Source organism: Colletotrichum fructicola (assembly GCF_000319635.2).
Source record: "Colletotrichum fructicola Nara gc5 chromosome Unknown KSG_Nara_v1_contig02, whole genome shotgun sequence".
Lineage (NCBI taxonomy): Eukaryota > Fungi > Ascomycota > Sordariomycetes > Glomerellales > Glomerellaceae > Colletotrichum > Colletotrichum fructicola.
Window position 1 is genome coordinate 5,171,370 of NW_027094052.1, and position 21,985 is coordinate 5,193,354.

The 21,985-nt window shown below is 54.6% G+C and overlaps 7 protein-coding genes across 7 annotated transcripts; 3 read left to right on the plus strand and 4 right to left on the minus strand.

The window, feature by feature from the left end:
• Positions 1 to 452: 452 nt before the first annotated feature.
• Positions 453 to 2,189, minus strand: CGGC5_v004201 (Ribose-phosphate pyrophosphokinase 1; the record flags this gene model as incomplete). Its single annotated transcript, XM_032032965.1, has 3 exons — positions 453 to 1,666; positions 1,730 to 1,877; positions 2,079 to 2,189. The coding sequence occupies 3 exons, from the start codon at positions 2,187 to 2,189 to the stop codon at positions 453 to 455; spliced, it is 1,473 nt and encodes a 490-aa protein (XP_031887460.1).
• A 599-nt stretch (positions 2,190 to 2,788) lies between these two features.
• Positions 2,789 to 4,597, plus strand: CGGC5_v004202 (uncharacterized protein; the record flags this gene model as incomplete). The annotated part of the gene is made up of 2 exons (XM_032032964.1): positions 2,789 to 2,997; positions 3,052 to 4,597. The coding sequence occupies 2 exons, from the start codon at positions 2,789 to 2,791 to the stop codon at positions 4,595 to 4,597; spliced, it is 1,755 nt and encodes a 584-aa protein (XP_031887461.1).
• Positions 4,598 to 8,324: 3,727 nt separating this feature from the next.
• CGGC5_v004203 (uncharacterized protein) lies at positions 8,325 to 12,128 on the minus strand (the record flags this gene model as incomplete). The annotated part of the gene is made up of 3 exons (XM_032032963.1): positions 8,325 to 11,335; positions 11,391 to 11,874; positions 12,075 to 12,128. The coding sequence occupies 3 exons, from the start codon at positions 12,126 to 12,128 to the stop codon at positions 8,325 to 8,327; spliced, it is 3,549 nt and encodes a 1,182-aa protein (XP_031887462.1).
• Positions 12,129 to 14,200: 2,072 nt separating this feature from the next.
• On the minus strand, positions 14,201 to 15,104 carry CGGC5_v004204 (ATP synthase subunit f; the record flags this gene model as incomplete). The annotated part of the gene is made up of 5 exons (XM_032032962.2): positions 14,201 to 14,226; positions 14,352 to 14,417; positions 14,483 to 14,636; positions 14,936 to 14,950; positions 15,057 to 15,104. 5 exons carry the CDS (start codon positions 15,102 to 15,104, stop codon positions 14,201 to 14,203), a joined length of 309 nt encoding a protein of 102 aa, XP_031887463.2.
• A 350-nt stretch (positions 15,105 to 15,454) lies between these two features.
• CGGC5_v004205 (NADH-ubiquinone oxidoreductase 21 kDa subunit) lies at positions 15,455 to 16,247 on the plus strand (the record flags this gene model as incomplete). The annotated part of the gene is made up of 3 exons (XM_032032960.1): positions 15,455 to 15,645; positions 15,735 to 15,845; positions 15,938 to 16,247. The coding sequence occupies 3 exons, from the start codon at positions 15,455 to 15,457 to the stop codon at positions 16,245 to 16,247; spliced, it is 612 nt and encodes a 203-aa protein (XP_031887653.1).
• Positions 16,248 to 16,903: 656 nt separating this feature from the next.
• On the minus strand, positions 16,904 to 18,298 carry CGGC5_v004206 (Glucose-induced degradation protein 8-like protein; the record flags this gene model as incomplete). Its single annotated transcript, XM_032032959.1, has 5 exons — positions 16,904 to 17,035; positions 17,111 to 17,554; positions 17,742 to 17,937; positions 18,165 to 18,241; positions 18,296 to 18,298. The coding sequence occupies 5 exons, from the start codon at positions 18,296 to 18,298 to the stop codon at positions 16,904 to 16,906; spliced, it is 852 nt and encodes a 283-aa protein (XP_031887652.1).
• Positions 18,299 to 19,494: 1,196 nt separating this feature from the next.
• Positions 19,495 to 21,487, plus strand: Uckl1 (Uridine-cytidine kinase-like 1; the record flags this gene model as incomplete). The annotated part of the gene is made up of 9 exons (XM_032032958.1): positions 19,495 to 19,821; positions 19,887 to 19,964; positions 20,015 to 20,064; positions 20,165 to 20,309; positions 20,361 to 20,403; positions 20,466 to 20,579; positions 20,634 to 20,675; positions 20,725 to 20,956; positions 21,004 to 21,487. 9 exons carry the CDS (start codon positions 19,495 to 19,497, stop codon positions 21,485 to 21,487), a joined length of 1,515 nt encoding a protein of 504 aa, XP_031887657.1.
• Between the last annotated feature and the right edge of the window lie 498 nt (positions 21,488 to 21,985).

A 21,985-nucleotide genomic window follows, 5' to 3' on the forward strand; every position in this document is an offset into this window, starting at 1 on the left:
GACTTCTTCTGGGATGAAGATAGCCCTTGCTGTCCAGAAGACAGCATCGTTGGGGGGGAAGAGACTCTCCTAGGAGATTGTCCAAGAAGTCAAGAAAAGGAAATATTAGTGTAGCACACACGAGACACACACACCGTAAAGGTTGCGGTCGGATGAGGTATCAAGATCATAATTCATGTCTAATACTGACCATGTTAAAAAAAGTTTCAAGTGGCAGACCATTCCCAGGTCGCACTTTTGTGTTGCCGCCATTCTGGCTTTTTTCCACTGTGCCGTTGCCGCCTCCCAAACGCCGCGCTAGAATGCCATCACACCTCCCAAGGATGCCAATGAAAACGCACACGATGCCCAGAGTCCAGTTCTTAGACCAAGAAAGAAATGCAAAAAAAGAAGCCGTGATGTTCTGGCATAGAATGACATGATTCCGCCTCACGCTCTTTTGCTGAATTCTTCTAGTCCAGGATGTGCTGGTACAAGGGAGAGATTGACTCGCCGTAGTGGTTGCGACGGATGGCCTCGGCGAGGAGGAAGGAAAGATCCAGGACGACAAGCTTGGGGGTGCGCTTGGCCTGGTCCTCGGGAATAGGGAAGCTGTTGGTCACGATGATGGCATCAATGCACTCGCATTTCTGCATCTGCTCAAGACAGTCACCACCAAAGACACCGTGGGTCGCCATGCAGTAGACCTTCTTCGCGCGGCCCTTTTTCACCACAGTCTCGGCCGCAGCGATCCAGGAGCCTGGCTTGTCGATCATATCATCCACGATGAATACGGTCCTGTTCTTGACATCGCCGACCAGGGTGATCATGTGCTCGACCTTGGGGTCCTTGAGGACCTCATCTTCCTCGTCTGACTCAGGAACCGCGTCGCCGGAGCCGCCCAGCGCATGGGGCTGAGGAGCGAAGAAGGACGATGCCTGAGACATAGCCATCGGGTCGTCGTCACGGACGCTGCCGCCCGCGGTCGAGGTAGCCGGCGATGGATAGTCGTCGTCCACGATGTGGCCTTGGACAAGACGTCCGTGGGTGACTTCGTGAGCGCGGCGGTCATCATACTCCGCATCGCCCTCCTCGTCGTCATCCGTAGCACCGTTGGTGGGCTTGGACTGTGTAGGGGTCGTTGGCCGGTCATCCATGGTGCTGGGATGAGAGCGCGGGGGATTGGTGTGCTGAGGCGAGCCGTGGGCGTCGGCCCTGACTCTAGCAGCGCGACCGGTGGCAGGAGGGGTGGTTGGTCTAGGGGCAGGCGGAGTGCGACTGCTCTCCAAGACAGGCTCGCGGTCGAGATTGTCAAGGTGGTGCATGATCATGCTCGATGTCATGTTGCCACCACGCTTCTTCTCGGTAGTGACCATTCCAAAGTTCAGCTTCAGGGCGTCCGCAAGCGATGTCACACGCTTGGTACCGCCGGCGTTTTTGGATACGACAACAGCCTCCTTCCAGTTCGGCACGTTGTGGCGGATCCACCTCGCCAACAAGGGCTCAGCGTGGAGGTTGTCGACGGGACACTTGAAGAAGCCCTGCATCTGAGACGCGTGGAGGTCGACGGTGATGACGTGCTTAACGCCAGCGACGCCGAGGAGGTTTGCAAGCATCCTCGCCGTGATCGCACCGCGGTGGGACTTCTTCTTGGACTGGCGGCTGTAGGGGAAGTACGGCAGCACAGCTGGAAGGGGAAGGGTTAGCGACGCGATAATAGTGGGTTGAGTGAGCAAGAGGTTGTGCTTACCAGTGATCTTGTTCGACGAGCCGCCCTTGCAGGCCGAGATCATGATCAACAGCTCCATGATGGTGTCGTTGACATTAGCGCTGCCGGACTGGACGACGAAGACGTCCTTCTCTCGGACGCTGGTCAAGATTCGCACGCTCGTCTCGCCCTTTTGTGTGACGGGTTAGCCTCAACAGGGAGTCCAAACAAGTTTGGAATTAGTCCAATCAAGGCAAGAGCCGGAGAGAGAAGAGGCCGCGACAGGTCGTGAGTCCCATCCTCGCCGACTCCCCGCCGTTGGTGTTGACGGCAGCAGAATTTTGTGTCTTTTGGGGATTGGCCAAAGAACAAAGATCGCACTTCAGCTTACATTGGAAAATTGGGTAAGCTCCGCCTCGGCAGGAGCCATGCCCAGGTTCTCACATATTTGAGTAGTGAGGGCCGGGCATGAAGAGCCCGCGAAGATGAGAGTGCCGCGCATTTTGCGAAGAAGAATGCGAGAGGGTCGAAGAGTTTGGGTTCGCGTAGCGGGGAGCTTTTATTTGCGGGCTGCTGCGAAAGGAAAAATTGAGTTGGGCGCAGGGGGGGGGAGGCCGGGGGTGGTTAAGCCGACAAACGGGGTCGGGCCAGCTGAAGAGTGGGGGACGGCACAGTGCGGCTGTCATAACCTGGCGGATGAAGCCATCATTCGTACTGTATTTATCCGACCCGGACAAGCCTCGTTCGCACCGAAATTTTCAGCTGCACCGTGCTGGGCACTGGGACCCCGCGATGCTGCTTGCGCCCCTCCGAAGCAGGTGCAGCCAGTATCAAGGTCGTGAAGAAGGTGCGCCTCGATAGGCAACGACCCAACCGTTCATGCAGGGGGAAAAGTTTGGGAAGAATATTCGCCAAGTTTAGAAGACTATTGGTGTTCTATATATGACTCACTACCCGAAAATACTCGCCTGCGAATTTTCATAGATGATTTTGAGGTTGGTTTAAAAACTCCTCCACGCAGTCCATTCACTATTTGTTCCCGCTGACATACGCTTGGAAGTGTAAGATTTGAAGTGCGCTCAATGAGAAACGGAAATTGAGATGGGCATCCCTCACTTGATCCACCACCTCGCTCCATATGGGGTTCTCGCTCCTGTGGACGGCGACAGAGTTGTGATCGACGGCCCTGCACTGGCGTATCACATCTACCACCTTTGCACCAGGAGCAGCACCGGCCTTCCTTCCTACCAACTGCTCAGTGACACTACCATCGCTTGGCTGGACAAGCTCACGAGTCACAACATCTCCATGTACCATGCCTTAGCCAATGCACCATCGTATCTTGGAAGACTTACGCGTTGCAGAGCTGCGATCTACTTCGATGGCTTCCTCCCGCCATCAAAGATTCCTGTCCGACTGGACAGAATACTGAGGACTTCAACACAACTCAAGCTCTTTCACTCAACATTCCCCAATGCTTGTTCAGCCAAGCAGGTCTCAGCCACACACCACAGGCAGCCTCCTCTCTTTCCGACAGACGCACCAAAGAGAGAACAGCCCCTGACCCCGCCCCCGCCATTCCTGGTCGCTGCCGTGGTCGACAAGCTCAGCCAAACTGACAAGTATGCGGACTTGGTGCGTCTGGTACCGGGCGAGGCGGACGCTTACTGTGCAGACGATGTCCTGAAGAACGGAGGAACCATCATAACCTCCGACTCTGACCTCACAATACACGACCTCAACGAAGGGGCTGTTGTCTTTTTCAAGGATCTCCACATAGGCTCTGCAGATGGAAAGGATGGCCTCCTTGGGTTGAAGTTCTGTCCCTCGGACGTGGAGAAGCGTTTGAAGCTACCAGAGGGACAAGGCATGCGGCGGTTTGGATACGAACTTTCCAAGTCCAGCAGGCCAAAGTTCTCGCAAGTCCTCGAGAGCTGCAAGGGAGATGTTGCTGATCCGGAAGACTTCCACAGCTTCTGTAGGCCATATGAAGCTCTGGATACAACGGATTGGAGCGCAGTCCCCGTGCTTGGGAGCTTGAAGAATCCCAAGCTTGATGCCAGGCTGTCAGAGATCGTCCTCCAATTCGTGGGCTACTCAGGGGCCTCCGCTGCCTCATCTGAGGAGAAAGGTGCAGAAGGGTGCATGATGTGCCTTCCGCCACTCCTAGACTGTCCTGCTCGTGCAAGCGCATGGGATAGCAGCGCTTCTGTCCGGCAGTTGGCGTATAGTTTGGCTTCCCTGCTGAAACCAGGAGCGTCGCCCCCTGTCCGAGAGTACAGAAGAGTGTACAACGGGATGAATCAAGGGAAGAATGTCATCATTCTTCCTCGGACATCTATCAAAGACTACACCGACTTTCTTTATGACACTCTGAGCCAAGTCAAGAATAGTCTGGGAGAGGCGGAGTCACTTTGGCAGACTGTGGCTCTTCAACAGGTCCTGGCTTGCTCCAAGGTCGACGGCAAGTACGATGTATGCGTCGGAGCAGTCAAACAGGCTCTTTCAGTGGAGGCAGGCTCCGGCCTCATCCCATGGGACGTCGTTCACCTGTCAGCGCAGGTCCAGGCCATGCTCTACTCCCTCCGTCTCCTTTCTCAGGTCCTGGTCCTTCTGGATGTCGTGAAACCCGCAAAGGTGCCCAAAGGCCTTGACAGGCTCCGTGACCTTCTTGAATCCCTGCCGTCTTTGACGGAGTGGCCAACAGTAGACGGAACCCTGGCCTTGCTTGGCAAAGGGAACCTAGCTAAGCTTGCAGAAGCACTCGAGATACCCGAGAGTGATTTGCTTCCTGCGAAAGAGGCAAAGAACAGGAAGAAGAAGAGGAAGAAGATGGCCGAGACTGAGCCTCAAGCGTTACCGGAGAAGAAGAGGTCGTCCAACCCATTCGACGTTTTGGGCGATGAGTAGAATTAGAGCTACTCTTAGAAAATCAAGATAGTTGCATCCAGTTGGGACATGAATGTCAGCTTCGGCCGTCTGTATCTTGGGCATCTGGATACCTCCGCGATCATGCTTTTGTCTAGTTAGGTTCTCTGTAAACGGCTTATCACAAACCTGAAAACGAGTGGGTTTTGTTGGGTTGTTACTTCGCTATGCCCCCCCCCCCCCCCCCCCCCCCCCATACACTGAGGCACTCTCATCTTGTCAATGGCGAACAGATGAACGTGGATCAGGCAAAGACAATCTAAAGCAAGATTGGCTTGCAATTTTCCCTCCATAATGTCCGGCATCCCTCCTCATATTCCTTCGCCTATTGTGTCTAGGCGCCGAATAGCGAAGACATGCAAGCAATTCTTTCAGAATCGTCATGGACCATAGACCGTGGCTTTGCGCGACTTGAAGTTGCCGCCCTACGTGCTGAGAATAGTGTCAAAACTCTCCCCATTGTCCCATAGAAGTTTTGCTTCAGGCCTAGTTGAAAAATATATATAAGCAACTCGGCTTTTCTTTTCTTTATAGATATAACCCATTTTCGCAACATAAAAAGATTCGGCACCCTGTCTTCCCACTGAAACAATTAACCAATCACTGGTGCCATCTCGCAGGTGTCATGTAAGCTTGGAGAACCTATTCCTAGGTATTTTGAGCTCCTTTTATTTAGGACAATGAGTTCTCTATTGCAAACGCTGACGAGCCAACTTACTTTTCCTCGTCCTGCGCTCCAATACCTATGTTGTTTCTTCAGCAATACTAGAGCAAAATTCAAAGACGACAGCAAGTTTTTGTGAAAGGAGACTTTCAATGAGAAAACTGCATCAGTCCCTTGTAACCCGTCTCACGTCACTGCTGATTGTGATAAAAGTTTCCGAGTCCAGCGTGCCCTCAATTGCTATACCATCGATGGACCGCAAACGAGCTGGTAGTTAATGACCCAAGAACTGAAACATGATGTAATCTACCTTTCTGGGAGTTCTTGCGTGAACCACAAAATCAAAGAAAAAAACAGGGTAATAGTGTGATGATAACAAGATGGAGCCAAATAGCAAGAACTACATAAAAAGCACACGTCAGGTCTCTAATACTTTGAACACTGAGGACCACCCCCTGAAATGTAGCTGGAAGCCACAGCAACTCCACTCACGCCGAAGCAAGAAGATCGCTGTTCCAGTGTGACGAAGGACAGATCCAGTGCTGTCTGGTGGAGTGGACTACAAATTAGAAACAGGAATTGAGATGACATGATACGACAACGCAATTGTACAGGAAGCCTTTGGAAACTTTGTCCACCGGGACAAAGAAGAGCCGCGAAGTTCATACCAGATAATCAGTCAATGTTCAAAATCATTTCAGCTTGCCATCGATCCTTGCCCACCGTCAGTCCCTCTCACGTATCCCCTTTGGAATAACGCTCAACTGCGTACGAAATTAAGTTAAGGAAACGCACTTACCGTGTGTACTTCTTCTAGTGGACAGCATCTGAGTGCTCGGCCGATCCCACACCACCACACCGACGCCATCTGGAAGCGACTTTGCTGCTCTTCCCCATCGTGTCTGATTCTCTATGATGTACAAGACCCTACCACGAAGCCGAATCGAGTTACTCAATACGCAGTAAATGAATAGCATAAAAGCTCGCTCGGGGGAGCGAGACCTGTTTCTCTCAGCAGCCAATGTCCGTCGTCTGCGTCTAGGATTTGACAGGCAAAGGCAATTTTTAGCAGGGTGCTCTCAAACCATTTCGGAAGTTGCAACCCCAGGCAGCGTCTCCCACTCCTCAGCGGTACGCCTGGTTTTGCTTAGTCTCTCCTCATGTCTCTTGCTTTCTGCATATTCAACTTTGATACGCAGGGTATTCCAGTACAGTTTCCGCACGGAAAGTGCGTGTTGGTCCACTGCGGCTACGCCTCTGCGGAGGTGACAATACCTCGAAAGAAGTTGCATACTACACTCTCCCGGCCTTTGTGGCGGCGAATGAAGAGTACGATTCCTAACAATCTGCCCTCTTCACATCCAACGAAGTAAGCACGGCGCCTACTTATACCAGAAGCTGGGCTCTAGATCCTGTAGGATCATCGGACTTCCGACGCATCATACCTTCGAGTCGCAGCCATCTTTCGCTCTCATGCCTTCTCAGACACATCCGTCCGATACGAGAACCCCTCAACCAGTGAGCCGGGAACGTAAATCGGCACTTTCAGATCGCCATCAACACCCGAACCTCACCTATAAAAGCCCAAGTCCCAGACGACTCCCTCTTCCACAGAAGCAGACACCCCATTAGTGCGTCCAGGGGCGATAGATTACAGCAACCTCTAATTCTGTGTCAACTAGCTCATCTCCGTCGAGTTCTCGATGCTCACCGGCAGCAGGCCCAATTCTAAGCCCCGAAATCTTCATCCGGCCATCGTCACACATCGCTTCTCAGCCCCTTACAAGTATTATTGACGAATAGACGGATAGCGCTGCCCATGTCAACTCTTGCAGACATCGCCTTGCTGCTGGCCACGGTAAGAACAAAACTTACAATCAGCGAGTATCACCGATCATCGAATGTTCTTCGCCGCCCCCCGGTCGCCCCCCATTGTCGGTGGTTCAAAATGAACAACAAGATTTGAGCCAGGCTTTTATAGGCAAGTAATACTTAATCAGCTGAAATTCAGGCCGCGAACTGCATATAACTTCAAACCCCCAGCCCAGATATGTTGCCCCTCCTCTCCCGCAGAAATCATAGTGTTGTTGGCCCCGGTTGTAGCTGTCACCAGGATTCAACCTATTCAACTGGGAAGGCCACCGGAAAGTTACCGTCTCGTAGCCATACCGTCCAACGCCCCCTTCAATTGTCGGTGGCTAGGAAAAGAGAAGAAAGCTGATCTGCGCCGAGCCTTTATATGCAAAGAGTATCTCCGTAACCTCCTTAAGATATCCAGTCTCGCGTCCAACGCCTTCGAAGCACGCCAAAGCGAGACTAGAGTAGTTTCGTCATTGTTGTCTTCAAGTTTGGCTGTCGTTCTAGACAACAACTGGATCATATCACACATCACGACATCATCACCCATCAAAGTAACCAGAATCTCAAACAGCAAAGCCACTGTCTTTTCATCCTTTGTTTGTGTATTTTCTGAACTGCAATTACTAAAGGGACACCGTAGGCTTCTCCCCCGTCCCGATGTTTCCATCCCGTACACCTCCACCCCCAAGTTTAGTATCAGTCAGGTAGGTTGGTTTGTAGTAAAAGACCGCGTTTTTTCCCTCCCGGTTCTCCCAACCCCAGCCGCCGTCCGTCTTTCCGCCCCTCTCTCCGATTCGTCGTTGCGTATGTAAATATGGTTGTACTTAAAGTAGCCGGGAGACCTTGATCAAACAAGAGGTTCCATCAGCGTCGAAGAGCAAGGCGCGGGGGGTGGTTTCAGGCTCCGGAGTGGTGTTCGATTCCATGGTCGGGGAGAGCGTGATGTACGAAGCTTGCTCGTGTGGTTTTTGTAAAGAAGAAGAAAAAAGTTTGCGCAGAAAGAGTTCGCTCTCGCTTCCTCCCAACCCTAGTTGTTCGCGTGCGTTCCGGTGCTTACGTCGTTCCGGTGGAGCATCATAATCAAAGGTTTCGAAATTGTACACTGCTTATTCGGGCATGCGTACGTACAGTCGTCGGTGTGTTGCCTCCAGAAAGGTGGCGGCCAGTTGTGATAAAAGTGCAAGTTTATGCCGTTTGGCTAGCAGGGCTACGCCGAGACCAGGTCTCGCCTCCACGCCCGCGGTAGCCGCCGCGGCCGCGGCTAGGGGGCGGCGTGGAGGTGCTTGCCTCAGAGTACGAGGACTCACGGCCCTTGCCGCCTCGGCTGGGTCCGGATCCTCTTTGACCGCCTCGTCCACTCGAGCGTCGTGGGTTGCTGGCTGATCGGGAGAAGGGCAAAGGAATCGTCTTTGCTTCGCCCATGCCGGGGAGCTGAACGCGATAGACGCTGCCAACAGATGACATCTCGTGGGGGAACCACAGAGCTCGGATCGTCGGTTCAGCATCCGACACCCAGAAGCGCCTAGGCAAGGGCTTGGCCGGAGCAGAGGCAGGGTGCCACGCAGCATCGGGCGTCTTATGCGGGAGCTTGATCTGAGGCAGAGATCCCATTTCCTGCTCCTCAAAGCATTCCTCCGCCATCGGCTTCGTTGTGAAAGACTTGATGTCGTCTGTAAGGTTTTGAATAACTGAGCGCGGCAGCGACACGGTTGCTGCGGGGTTGTAATACCCTGTATACTCGAGAGCGCTCTTACTAACAGGCTCGACACCGGGGGCTCTCGGCGGCGAGTTCGGCTTACGGCCGGTAAGAAGGTTGTTGATTCGATCCTGCCAGTTTTCGTGCTCTTGCTGTCGCGAGGCATTGTTCTGCTGGTAGGCACCGCGCGTGTAAACATTGGGTTCCTTGTAGCCGGCGGGGCTCGCCCAAGCAAATGATCCGCCGGACCTGGCTGCTGTAGGTTCAGCGACTGCCGAAGGCGGCAGCTTTACCACGTATCTCGGGCGGGGAAGGGAGACGTGGGGATGCGAAGCGTCGCCATCGAAAGCAGGATGGCCGTACACCTCCGGCGGCGGGGGCGAGGGCGAGTTGGGTCTGGATCGCTCAGCAGGATGGTTTGAGACGTCATTTCTGCTATCCTTGGGGGGGAAGAACCGGGATGGCCGTGCCTGAGATGCGGCTGGTCCAGTGGGAGGCAGAATGGAGCCGGCTGCAACATCGTGATGAACAACATGAGCAGGTTCACGCCTGCCCTCTCCGGAAGGTCTCCAAGTATCCTTGATTGCGGGTTGGGCCTGTTCAATAGTGAGACCTCGCTCGTTGAGCTGACGGTCACGCTCGAGACGCTGAGTTCTCCGCTCGTCGAGAAGTGATTTATCGCCATCCAACACTGAGTTGGCCCATCTGTTCCGCATCTCGTTCAAGTCACGATTGGGTCCGGGAGCCGGGCGAGGCTGAGTTGTCGGAGGAGGCTGGTTCTGAACACGCTGTGCGCTGGGCGGCGCAATGGGAGCGGGGCCTTGCCTAGCTTGGGTCGGAGGCAGCTGGCCAGCTTGTGACTCAGGGAGGCGTCCAATGTCAGTGTTGAATGTGCCATTTCCTAGACCACGATCATTGTTAGGAGATCCCCATACGTTCTTCGCCTGCTGCCCAGCAGAACCCCAGGTCGGCAGGCGGTCGGGTTGCTTTGGAGTTTGCGCGTCCCACAGATTCGGCTGTCTTGCGTCATGTCCAGATCTTCGATGTTCGGGGTCGCCAGTCGTAGGTCTTTCGCCGTAAGGCTTTTCGCTGGCGCTCGTCACTGTTGTAGGTACGGTCGACGGGCCAGAGCTTGCCGCAGACTCTCTAGACTGCGATACGGTGTCTGAACTAGCGGAGCCGTCGCCTTGCTGAGCCGGGGGCTGAATGGTGGCACTTGCGCTCTCTGGAGAGTCCTTCTTGGCACTCTTGCGTTCCGGTGGCGGTCCCATGGCATCCAGCTTGGCCTTGATGCGCTCCTTCCTCGCAGCCTCCTCACGTGCCTCCTCTTCACGTCTTCGTTGCATTGCCAGCTCGCGCTTCTCGCGCATAATCTTCTTTTGCAATTCCAGATCCTCTTCGAGACGAGCCATTGGCGGCGGCTGAACCGGACGTCCCTCGGGTGGTCCAGCTGAGTGAAGGCTGGCGTAGTTGGTACCCGGGGAAGCGCGGGGCTGCCACTGCTGGTTCGAGTGCATCCGGGGGCCATGCTGAAGGCCTGAGGGGGAGAAGTTCCGCGGCGAGACGGGGCTATCGATCGAGCCTGTAATAGAACCTCTGCGCGCATTGAGCAGATCTTGAGGAGGCGGAGGCATTTCGTGCTTGCCAGGTCTCTGCATGTAGGAACCGCTTCCGCCACTGACGTTCGAGGATCCGCGGCGTCGACCAAAGGGGCCATCGGGCATCGTTGTCCTGCTAGTTTGGAAAGCCGCAGAAGGCTCAGGATGATCAGAGTGGGAGGGGCGTTGCAGAACGGGAGGCTGTCTGGCATCAGATCGGAACGATCCCCTTCGGTCATTGACTGGTTCATAACGACCAGACTGGGAGTTGAAAAGCTCCCGGTTTCCGCCACCAGGCCCTTCTCTCCACGCAGACCGATTGAAGTCGTCGGCGGCGATTTCTCTCGCATACGGCGGCGGCGTGTTGTTGCGGCCTGGCTGATCTCTGGGGGCGAATCGGTGTCCTGCTTGAGGCGGGGGCTCCGCGACGATGGGAGGCGCTTTTTCAACGGGTGGAAGAGGCGCCCATGGCGACTTGACGGGTGTTGGGGGAGCAGGTGGCTTTGCGACAAGCGTTGGTTTGTCGGCTGAACCGCCCTTGAGAATCAGACCCTTTCCAGAGGCAAGAACACCGGGTTTCATGGACGGGGACGGGGCGTTGCGTGGAGGCGCGGGCGACTTCGGTTTCTCGATCGGTTTCTCTTTTGGAGGAGCTGGCGCGGGCGCGGGCGCCGGAGTCGGTTCGGGAGGCGGAGCGGGAGTCTCATCAGGGTGCGGCAATGTTGTCTTGGTACCGTCGGTCCAGGTGATGGTCTCGGGCGCCCAGTCGTCATCATCGTCCTCAATGTCCGCCCAATTACCTTGCGCCTGTGCGCTTTCCGGGGCCAATCGATTCGCCATGTGGATGCCATACTTCTTAAGTTCCTCATCTGTGAATTTCTTGGGCTCCGGAGGCGGAGCAGCTGGGGATGAAGATTAGCAAAGACCAAAGCCTCCACGATTTCCCGACAGCCTTACGTCGATTTTTGTTCCATACTGCGCTGGGGTCCGGGCCGGATGCGTTGGTACCGTTGGCTGCCGAAAGTCGCGGAACGTTGCCAGTGCCGCTGCCCGACTTTGCAATAAGTCGGGGTCGCGACGAAAGGGTAGAGGTGCCAGAAGGGGAAGAGCTCAACAAACTTGCGGAGCTCTTGTCGGCGGGTTTCGAAGCGGTACTACCGGCGGCGGCGGCAGCGGCGCCTTTCGCGGCAAGGAAGGTCTTGTTGACAGACACAGCCTTAAAGGTCGCGGGTTTCTTGACGGTTGATGACGTCCTTCCGTGGCCCTTTTCTCCATCTCGAGCCCTCGATGCTTCCGTATCTGAGCCCCCACTCACGCTGACATCTGCTGAGATGGCCTCTTCGACACCGGTGATGTGCTTGTTCTCGAGGTCATCGAAGGCTGCGGGGCTGCCATTCAATTTTGCGCGGTTTGGACCATCGTGGGCGCCGCTGTCGTTGGTCTGTTTGCGCAAGTTAGCCATCATGATGCGGCATGGGTGTTGGTTGGAGTTGGGAGGGGGGACGTGGGGACCTTCCGGCATCTCTGCCGTCGTGGTCTCCGTCCGCAACTCCATTGTGTCCGTCGCCGTCCTAGCTCTAAACGACGCCCCTCGGCGTTTTCAACCGGCAGCGCTGGGTGACTTTGAGGGGGAGCACTCACGAGCTTGGGTTCGGAGGAAGCATCGACGGGGGCGAGGGTGGCTTCAGTAGCCATCATACGTCGTGCTGCGCTGCGGAGGAGGAGCGAGGTTGGGGTGGGCGGTCGCTTGCCTCGAGTGGTCGGCGTTTCGGGGTAATAATCGAGCCTGAGGTGGTTGTCGAGGTTATCGTCGGCGCGGTACTCGTCGCGATCGAGGGAAGGGGAATCGTCGCGGATCGTCGTCCCGATTGTCGTGGGATTCTAGGTGGGAGGTAGAAAAAAGGGAGCGCTGAGGCGAGGTGGTGTAAAATGGCACCGATGCGGCTGTGATGGTTGTGAGGTTGATTTTCCAGAGGAGCTGCACCTAATCAGGGAATAGCGTGCGCGTGCGGCAGGGGAGCACTGGGCGCTGAACCACCTACGGGCTGGTACAGGTAGTGGTCATAGGTTCCCGTCGCACTCCCAAGGACGGCACTTTAGTGTACCTTAGGTACGTCCTGACAGTGCTCGTTTGGCTCCAAAGGCCGCTGTATCTTGTTTTTCTTTTATCTATTTCATTTGTTTCTCGTAAATCTCTTGCCTAAATGAACCCTGTATTCTATTTCCTCACGCATCACCATCTGGGGGTATTTTATTGCAACATCGTAACCCAAAAGAAACCATGGGCACAGACACTGCTCGCAGGGACACAGCGCACTTCAAGCACTGGACCGGGCTGAGGTGCCCTGCCTTGACTTTACCCATTAGGTGGCACGGTGGGTGGGTGGTGAGAATGAGGGGAGGCAGGTGAGGGAAAAAAGAGTGGAACCTGCTGGGGCCTCTCCGCCGACGTGGACACACCACCACCGACCCGACGGCTTCGTGAGGCTGTGACAGTGCGGCCAGATGACTCACTGTGCGCCACTAGTACTGTGCCGCCAGTCTCTTCCCTGCTCTTTCCTCACGAGAGGCAGGCACCAACCAACGCGGGATTCCCCGACATCGAATGCCTATTCTTGGACTTTTTGCATTGATCGGCCTGTCCCCCAGTCTGAGCATCGCAGAGGGCCGCGAGTGCGCACCCGCACTTCTCCGACTGACACTTGTTTTACAGACCTAGCTTACAAGGCTACTGACTGCTACCAAATGTTGGTCGACGACAGTTGTTACCTGGTACCTTAGGAGTCTTGTGTCGCCACTGGGATGGATGCATGTGTATGGCGAGCTCAAACTCAATGCCCCAGTCCTCCCCTTTCCCAACTCTTCCCTTTTGCCCGTTGCATCCCGTCTTGCGAGTGGTGGTTGTCTGACTGGTCGGTCGATTGGTTTGTGGGGGGTGCAAAGACTTGACTGAGTATTACGCAACACTCACTCACTTTTCGATTAATCTTTCCATTAGCTGAAACAAACTCTCGGCACCTGTGGTCGCCTCTGCCACTCGCTCGACTTGTAGGTGGCCTTAGCCGAACCGAGAAATCCGGGGTCGCATCTGAGGGGTCACTGCATATCCGAACATAGATGAGCAGACGGCACATACTGCTTCTGAGAGCTCTTGAGACAGAGTGCGTATGTAACGAAGACATACAAAATAACTGAGTAGTGCGGGATGCCAAAGTGTAAATAAAAAAGGAAAACAGAGCTCACGAGTCGACTCGTAGCTGTCGGACGGTCGAGCTTCTCTCAATGTGAGATGTGATTCATTGAGGCCGTCAGACCATGTCATGAAATCTCAATTACACGAGTCGATGGATCTGACACCACTAATGCTAAAAATGGACATAGACATAGCGAATGAACCGTACAGCTGGATATAAGTATACCTACCGCAGCAGCTACAATGCTGAGATTGGACTAGGCGCACTTAAGCTTGGTCATACTCGGTGGAAAGGCATAAAGGCAGATATAGACTTGTGGACAGTTGCCTGCGAGACTTTTGATCAATCTTCAGCAACGTAGCCCATGCATTGTAAGCTCTACATGAGGTCAATAAAGCTAGCGTTGGAACTTCACAAGTCGTCAGACAAAGCGTGACAAGACACAAGGGAATTTGCCGAGGAGCTTCCTCTCGGAGAAAATAGAGCTTCTAATTCTTGTATACACAGTCCCAATGCCATTACACAGCCTACGGGTCCAGGCTGGAACTACACATCCGATCGGGAGAGAGTAGCTTAGTGAGCATTGTTCTTGTGGTGGCCTGTCACGGTTCAAGAGACGTCAGCAAATCCCATCCGTTGAAACGTTTACACCTCGTATCTCTTTTCGTCCGAACTGCCCCGCGCCCGCAGGGATCCCTAAAAAAACACAAAGGCGAAAACTTACGGAGGTGGAAGTAGTAGTTCTGGGCGTAGCCGACGACGAGGAGGAATCCGATGGCGTGGATGATGGCTGCGCGCGACCTGTCAGCAATGTCTCTTTACACATTCGTCGTCTCGGAGGAGCTCGCAACATACGCTTGGCAGAGGCGTTCTTGCCGTTGAAGTGCTTAGCGGCGTAGCGGCCGAGGATGCCAGAGGCCTTGGCCTCGGGAGCCGGGCCACGGGGGAGCTTCTCGTAGAAGTTGACGACGCGCTGCATGCGGACGGCGTTGGGGTCCGCACCAAGGGCCTGGATCGAACATTGCGCATGTTAGCCAACCATCCCCATCAATCAACAGACATCATCAAATCCGGCCAGCGTGAATAAGCTCTGCCCCCCGCCTCTTCCAACCGCATGTCGCAACTGCGTGCACCGCCTGCCGTCGTCTCGCGATCCTGCCAAAGCTCCGAGGAGCCCCGTCCACCTCTTGACCCAGTTTTCGGCCGTATCCTGCACCATCCCGCCCGAACCTCCGACTTTCGCGGCGTTATCTTCGCACCACCTCGGCCATCCATCAAAACACGTCAGAATCGCAAGAGATATCGTACCTTGGGAGAGGCGACCTAGATGCATCCCAATTAGCCAAACTGCAGAGACACCCCGCCGTCCGAGAAGCTCTCGCCAAACGACACCGGGCGGGCGGAAAGGGATACCCGAGAGCTAGCGTACCTTGGGGGGGATAAGGGTCGAAAGACCGCGGCGGGTGACGAAGCTCATTTTCGCGAGGAGGGCGGAGGTATCTATCGGCTAGGGATGAGCAAGTCAATTGACGGCGCGGGAGGGTATCAATTGACCTTCGTTTCGACGTTGGGGGGGTTGAGATGGCTGCGAAATGCGGGTGGATTTGCCGAACGTGAGGTTTGAACGAAAAGCACTCGTTTCTCTTCGGGTCAAGGTTCTTGCGGCTAGCCAATCAGTGTGCGGGACATCGGGTGAAAGGTGGGTCACTGGGCGGCGGCAGCGGCAGCCAACCCAGGCAAGGCTGTTTGCCGAACGTCAACCACCATCACCAAATCGACTACAACCGTTTCCGAAGGAGTCGCCGATTTCGCCATCCCCCCGTCGCAATGGCTTCCCTCCGCGTCCAGGGCGCAGCCCGTCTGCTGCGCAGCGCCGCCCCGATGCGGGCCGCCCTCCCGCTGACTGCTCGCCGATTCGAGAGCTCCGTCGCCACAACCACCGCCGCTCCCCCCGCCGTGGCTCCCTCGACGCAAGAGAACGCGCCCGACTACACCATCCAGGCTGACAAGGCCACCTCGTGAGGATACCCGTACCGCCCGGGCGCCCAATTGGGAATACCCGGGACGTCGAGAACACACCAATGGCTAACCTACGAGCCTCCAACAGCACCTTCACCCCCGTCCCCAAGAAGATCCAGGACGCAAGCGAAGACGTTCCCTACCTTCAGGCCGCCGTCCTCTCCGGCGCTCCCGTGGAGCTCCAGGCCCGAACCGTCCGGTACGCACGTATCCCAAACCACTCCACACACGAAGTCTTCCCCCAAAGACATCAGCACGGGACCCGAATGTTTACTAACAAATAATCACCAGCATCTACCAAGAGGCCAAGCCCGCGACGCAGTCCGGAGACTGGCAGGGCCACCACTGGCGCATGGACTGGGACATCCTCCCCAAGGGTCACAGATGGGAGAACCCCCTCATGGGCTGGCAGTCGTCCGGCGACATGATGCAGGGCACCAAGCTCAACTTCAAGAGCAAGGAGGACGCCATCCACTTCGCCGAGAAGCAGGGCTACGAGTACTTCGTGCAGGAGCCGCAGTCGAGGAGGATCCGCCCCAAGGCCTACGCCAACAACTTCCTCTACTCCCCCAAGAAGCTCAAGCACATCCGCACCAAATAGACGACCAAGCCAAAAAAGAAACTTGTACTGTACATAAGACGCCCTGCAAAGAAACTTTTTTTTTAACACCTTCCAATGGTCTGTTCATTCTCATGGAACGCGCGTATTACGACTATGTGATGGAATATACATGAAATATTTCTTAGTAGTAGAGTTGAGTGTACAACGAGACTTTGTTGAAGCGCATTAGGAAGGGCCAATGTCAGCGGACTTTGGCGGTCCGCTATTGGTCCGTTCCGGGCCCGCCATGCGAGATGTGTATCCGAGCTTCGTTGAGCTCAAACCATGGTTGCTCGTAAAATGAGAGCTCCGCCTACAAACCAGCAAATGCTTTTTACGTTTCCAGCACGGCCTCGTGGTGGCATCAGTAGCAGTGCTTTAGACAGCAATCGCGCAGCAGAAATAACGCCATCCAAGCTCCTTCAAGTCAGACTTGTGAAGCTCTGGACTCTGTCTCGGCTTTTCACAATGCACCTAGACATGGAAAGGCGCGCAACAGGGGCACGAGATTCAGAGAAGAGCAATTAATAGTGACTATGCCATTTAAGCTTCTATTGTTTGTTCGGTGCGCTGTTTATCCCGAGTATCATGATATCGTTCGAGGATACACCGATCCTCCATTTCCCAACGCCTTGCTACCTTGTCCCTAATGCCAATTATTCCGAGTCGTGAAACTCATCAAAAACACCATCGTAATATGAATCTTCGGACTCGTAATGTTCCAACGCGTCCTGGGTATCAGCCGAGTCGGAACGAGGTTCGTTCTGCTCCTGGCGTCCCGGCTCAATCTAGGAAACAGCCGAGTCTGAGCCCCTTTGAAGACGCAGGGTCATTTTCACTGCCTGCACCTAAGAGGAAAGTACCATGGGGTCGTGGACGTCAGCGTCGCCGTCCCCGTTGAGGCCAATGCTTATTCTGTCTGGTAGCGCCTTCTTCTCAGCCCGGGCAGTGTTTTCAGCCCAGGCACGCATCCGGATCAGGTTCCGAATCGAGGCCTCCCTACGCTCTGTCTCACGCTGCAGGATAGCCTTGTTGACGTCGTCTGCCACGCCGCGTCTCAAGTCAGGGTGCAGTATGGCGGCCAGCTGGGGCTCAAGATCGCTGTGAGGGAACACCAGGAGAGCCATTGTCTCCTCCAGATCCTTGAGGAATCGAGGATCCGTAGGCGCTCGAGGACCAAGGTGGTGCGTGGCAAAGGTCAAGGCGGGAGTGATATCTCCGCCGGGCGTCGCCGTACACGACCGGATCAGTTCGACGAGCTGGAGGCGCAGAAGCGCAAAGTGAAGGGTGGGATCCCTGTCCAGAATCTGGTCCATCTGTTAGTCGTTGCGACAGAAATATGATGCACGTTTAACAAGACGAAGTAGAAAAGGTAGCTCATTGAATAATGGTGTGCCTCATCAAAGGGCCCGAAGGCGCTATGAGTGGTGCATGTAAAACTCGGTTTCTAATCACAGCTCGGAGGGGAGACAGATTCAAGTAAAATCAACATACCTCAGAGTCAAAGTCGTTCAGGGCCTCGATGGCAGCCTGGATGCTTCCAGTGTGGATAGCTCTCTGAATCTGCTGGCGAATCTTCACCGTCTCATCGATCTGGTGTTCTTGCAGGTTGGCTTCCTTGCTGAACTTGTCGGCTGCCCTAGAGTAGCCCTCCATCGTGAGGTAGTCGAGGATCAGGGCGTTGATGTCGCTGGAGGTCCATGTTAGCATGAGCCTCTTTTTGCAAATCAAGTATGTGTTGCAAATGAAAGGTGAAGCAGCAGTGTCAGGGTAAAACTTTATATCGAGTTCTCCGCATGTTAATTGCTAGGAGAGATTCCCATTTGATAGTCGATCATCATGTGAGCTGGATGGGGGGAGGAGATTCGCGCGCGAGACGGACTAGCGTGGAGCTAGCGTGAAAGAGAACGGGCTTACCTCTTGGGCGACTTGACGTCCTGGACACGCCTTTCGAAGGCATGTTTCATGGGAGTAGCGGTCGACGCAGACGAAGTCTGAATGACATCTTAGCCCACAGCCCCCAGGGAAGGGAGGCAGCTCCAACGGACCATGATTCTCTCCAGGGTCTCCCGCACGAGGCGAGCAGCAGCTCTATTCCAGACTGCTATCGCTGTTGGGTCGTTGATGTCTGGCAATCCTGACATGCGATGTCGGGGATGAGGCGTCCGTGCAAGCCTAAATCATGAAGAAAAAAAATGTGAAGCGGAATCAGAACTTGGCCGTCGTCACATTGGGATGGCCGGTCGAGGCCCCGTGGTTTTGTTGTTGGAGCTTGAAAGAAGCTGCAAAGCGGAAGGAGAAAGGATTGGATGTGGAAGAAGGAGAAAACGTCAGAACAAAGAGAAAGAGGCTGGAGCGGAGCTTTATTTGGTTCCAGATTTTGCGGCTGCAGCGCACCAATTGCAGAATCAGCCGGTGGGGGAAGTGGGGCAGACTGGATTACATAAGTGAGATGGGCCACATGAGCACCGCTGCTGAAAGCGGGCTGGAAGGGCTGGCGACAGGGCAAGAAAAGCACAGGGCTGCAGATAAAGCTGCTTGAGATGGCGGCGACCTGAGGTGCATCGCGCCTCGGACAGAGCAGCAAACGCAGGAAAAATACAGGGTAAGCTCCACTACGGGCACAAGACAGGCAGGTACGAAAGCTAAATGGAACACTACGACTCTCCAGCGTTTGGGTGCGAAGCCTCAGTGCTCCTCTCTGGGCTACGTCTGGGCCCCTAGGTACCTAGGTAGGTCTAAGCGAAAGTCACCTCGCTGTAGGTATGGTAGGTTAGAATGTAGGTAGAAGTAGGTAGGTAAGGGAGTCTCCGTAGATCAGTGAGGAGGCTGCGAGCGTCTAGAACCGGTGTAAGGCGACCGCCGATGTTTACCAGGTCGGTTTAGAGTAAAGAGGCACACGACACAGCCTCCCGTTTACAACTCCCCCTTTCCTGCCTTTTACATTCATCATTTCAGACTTTTCTTGACATCTTCCAACATAACACTATCAAATCGCAACTACAAAAAATATCATATGCTTTGCGGGCGTAGTAGCTCTGGTCAGCAACTGTCCCGACGCAACTTTGCCAGGACCTAGGTTACCTTACCTTGCCTTTACAGCCAGGTGCTCCACACTGAAGGCTTGTCAAAGTCCAGCATCCCCTCAGCGCTTATCTTTGGAGACTGGACCCTTGAACTTTTGCCTCACCTCACCACCACTTCATTCCTCTCTTCCATTCTTATACCCTTCTCTTCCTTCATTCAAATGCGAGGAAGCAGAGACCTTCAAGACCGACCGGCAACCCCTGCAGCGTGCCCCTCACCCGTCGTCACTCCTGAGCTGCAGGAACTCGAGGTCCGAGCTGCAACTATCCGCCATCGCCTGTACCCCTCCACGTCGGCGAGCTCCGAAATGGCAGAGACAAACGGCACAGAGTCTCATGTGACGGTCCAGAAGCGAACGCACTACTCACCACCATGGGCAGACGTCAGCATCATTGGCATCGCCGGCAGCTCGGGCTCGGGCAAGTCCACGCTGTCCCACGCCATTGTTAGGAAGCTGAATCTGCCCTGGGTGGTGATTTTGTCCATGGTATGTGTGCAATTTTACCCCGCCAACCACCACCGCATCGCATCGCCCCTGACTTGTGATATTAGGACTCTTTCTACAACCCCCTCACTCCTGAGCAATCTAAAAAGGCATTTGCCAACGAATTTGACTTTGATTCACCAGAGGTGAGTTAGTTTCCGCGAGTGTGAAGAGCGGTTGTTGACGGCTATCACAGGCCATCGACTTTAATGTGCTTGTGGATTGCCTCCGAGATCTCAAAGCTGGGTAAGTGACAATGGTCATGAGATGACAATATCGAACATCAGAGGATCTACTGTCTACTGTCGATGAAATTTCTTACCGAATTTTGACTTACGCCTACCAGCAAGCGTGCAGAAATCCCTATCTACTCCTTTTCCAAGCACCAGCGTATGGAAAACACCACAACAATCTACTCCCCCCACGTAATCATCCTCGAGGGTATCTTTGCCCTTCACGACCCGCGCATCATTGACCTCCTGGATATGAGAGTAAATATGATCTCTCCAGATTTCGGTTACCGCCTTCTCACAGCTGTCTAGATATTCTGTGAGGCCGATGCTGATACTTGCCTGTCTCGAAGAGGTCAGTGCATAATAGCGATGAATACGTATGCAAGGATGCAGAAAGCTGACCTGAGTTTCTAGTCTTGAGAGATGTCAAGGAGCGTGGCCGTGATGTGGAGGGCATCATGAAGCAGTGGTTCACCTTCGTGAAGCCCAACTTTGAAAAGTTTGTCGAGCCGCAGCGAAAGGTGGCAGGTAAGGCCCCTCAGTGTTATGAAACTCTCTACCATCCGTGCTGACGATGCATAGACATTATTGTCCCAAGAGGAATTGAGAACCGAGTTGCGATGGGTGAGTAGACATGAGCGTTGTGAGTGAGCGTTGCTAAATCAACGAACAGCCATGGTCGTTCAGTACATTGAGCGAAAGTTGATTGAAAAATCGACCCACCACCGTGCAGCCCTGACACAGCTTGAGCTGGCTGCCGCCAGCGAGCCTCTGTCCGACAGGGTCGTAGTCTTGGAACAGACGCCGCAGCTGAGGGGCATGAGCACCATCATCCAGGACATTGACACCTCAGGCGAGGACTTCATCTTCTACTTCGACCGCTTGGCTTGTCTCCTGATCGAGCAGTGAGTGCATCATCCTCGACCTCTCGGGCAGCAAACTAATGATGCAGGGCGCTCAACAACGTGCACTTTGAGGAGAAGACGATCGCCACGCCACAGGGATATAAATACAACGGTCTTGTGGCCAAGGGCAATGTAAGTGCAGTGCTCGTTCTCCGAGGCGGAGCCGCATTTGAGACGGCCCTGAAGCGGGTCGTCCCCGACATGAGGACGGGCAGGGTCCTTATCCAGTCCAACGTGCGGACCGGAGAGCCTGAGTTGCACTACCTCAAGTTGCCCGATGACATTGATGAGCACGAGGCAGTCTTGCTCATTGATACGCAAATGGCCAGCGGAGGCGCGGCACTCATGGCGGTGCAGGTCCTCGTGGACCACGGCGTCGCGCAGGAGAAGATTGTGCTGGCTTGCTACGCCGCCGGAAGGCTGGGAGTCCACCGTCTGGCCAAGGTGTTTCCCGGCATCACGATTGTGCTCTGCAATATGCTTGCAGACATTGAGGATCGTTGGGTCGAGAAGAGATACTTCCGGTGCTAGCCTTGCCCTGCCCTGCCCTGCCTTGACCTTACCTCGACTTACTCGGTGCTAAGGCACGCATGTAGAAGATGAGGCTGCGTCCTTTATCATGTGCTCCAGTAAATAATACCCTTACTCATGTAGCAACAGGAAGGGTCTAGCAGTAAAAGCCGCATATCCCATAGGGATGCCAAGATATCTGACAGAGCCTCCACCGGGATGTTGCGAATGCGACACAATGCAGCCTTTTTTTTCCAGGCTGTCAGACGTGAAGAAAAAACGCAGTTTTCGTATGCAAGATCCGTCAATCCGTGTCTGGCAGCGGCATCGCTGGTTTATCAACGGACATCATTGGCCAGCGGCCCATCTTCAATTGGCCGAAGGAGGCACCGAAGAAGTGGACAAGCACTGCGAAAGGTGTGGGGTCTGCACGCTTGCCACGGCAGCCGGCATGGGTTTTTGACGCCGCTGACTGAGGTCTTTTGGCGTCGCCAGGGTCGCCATTATCAGATTTTGCAG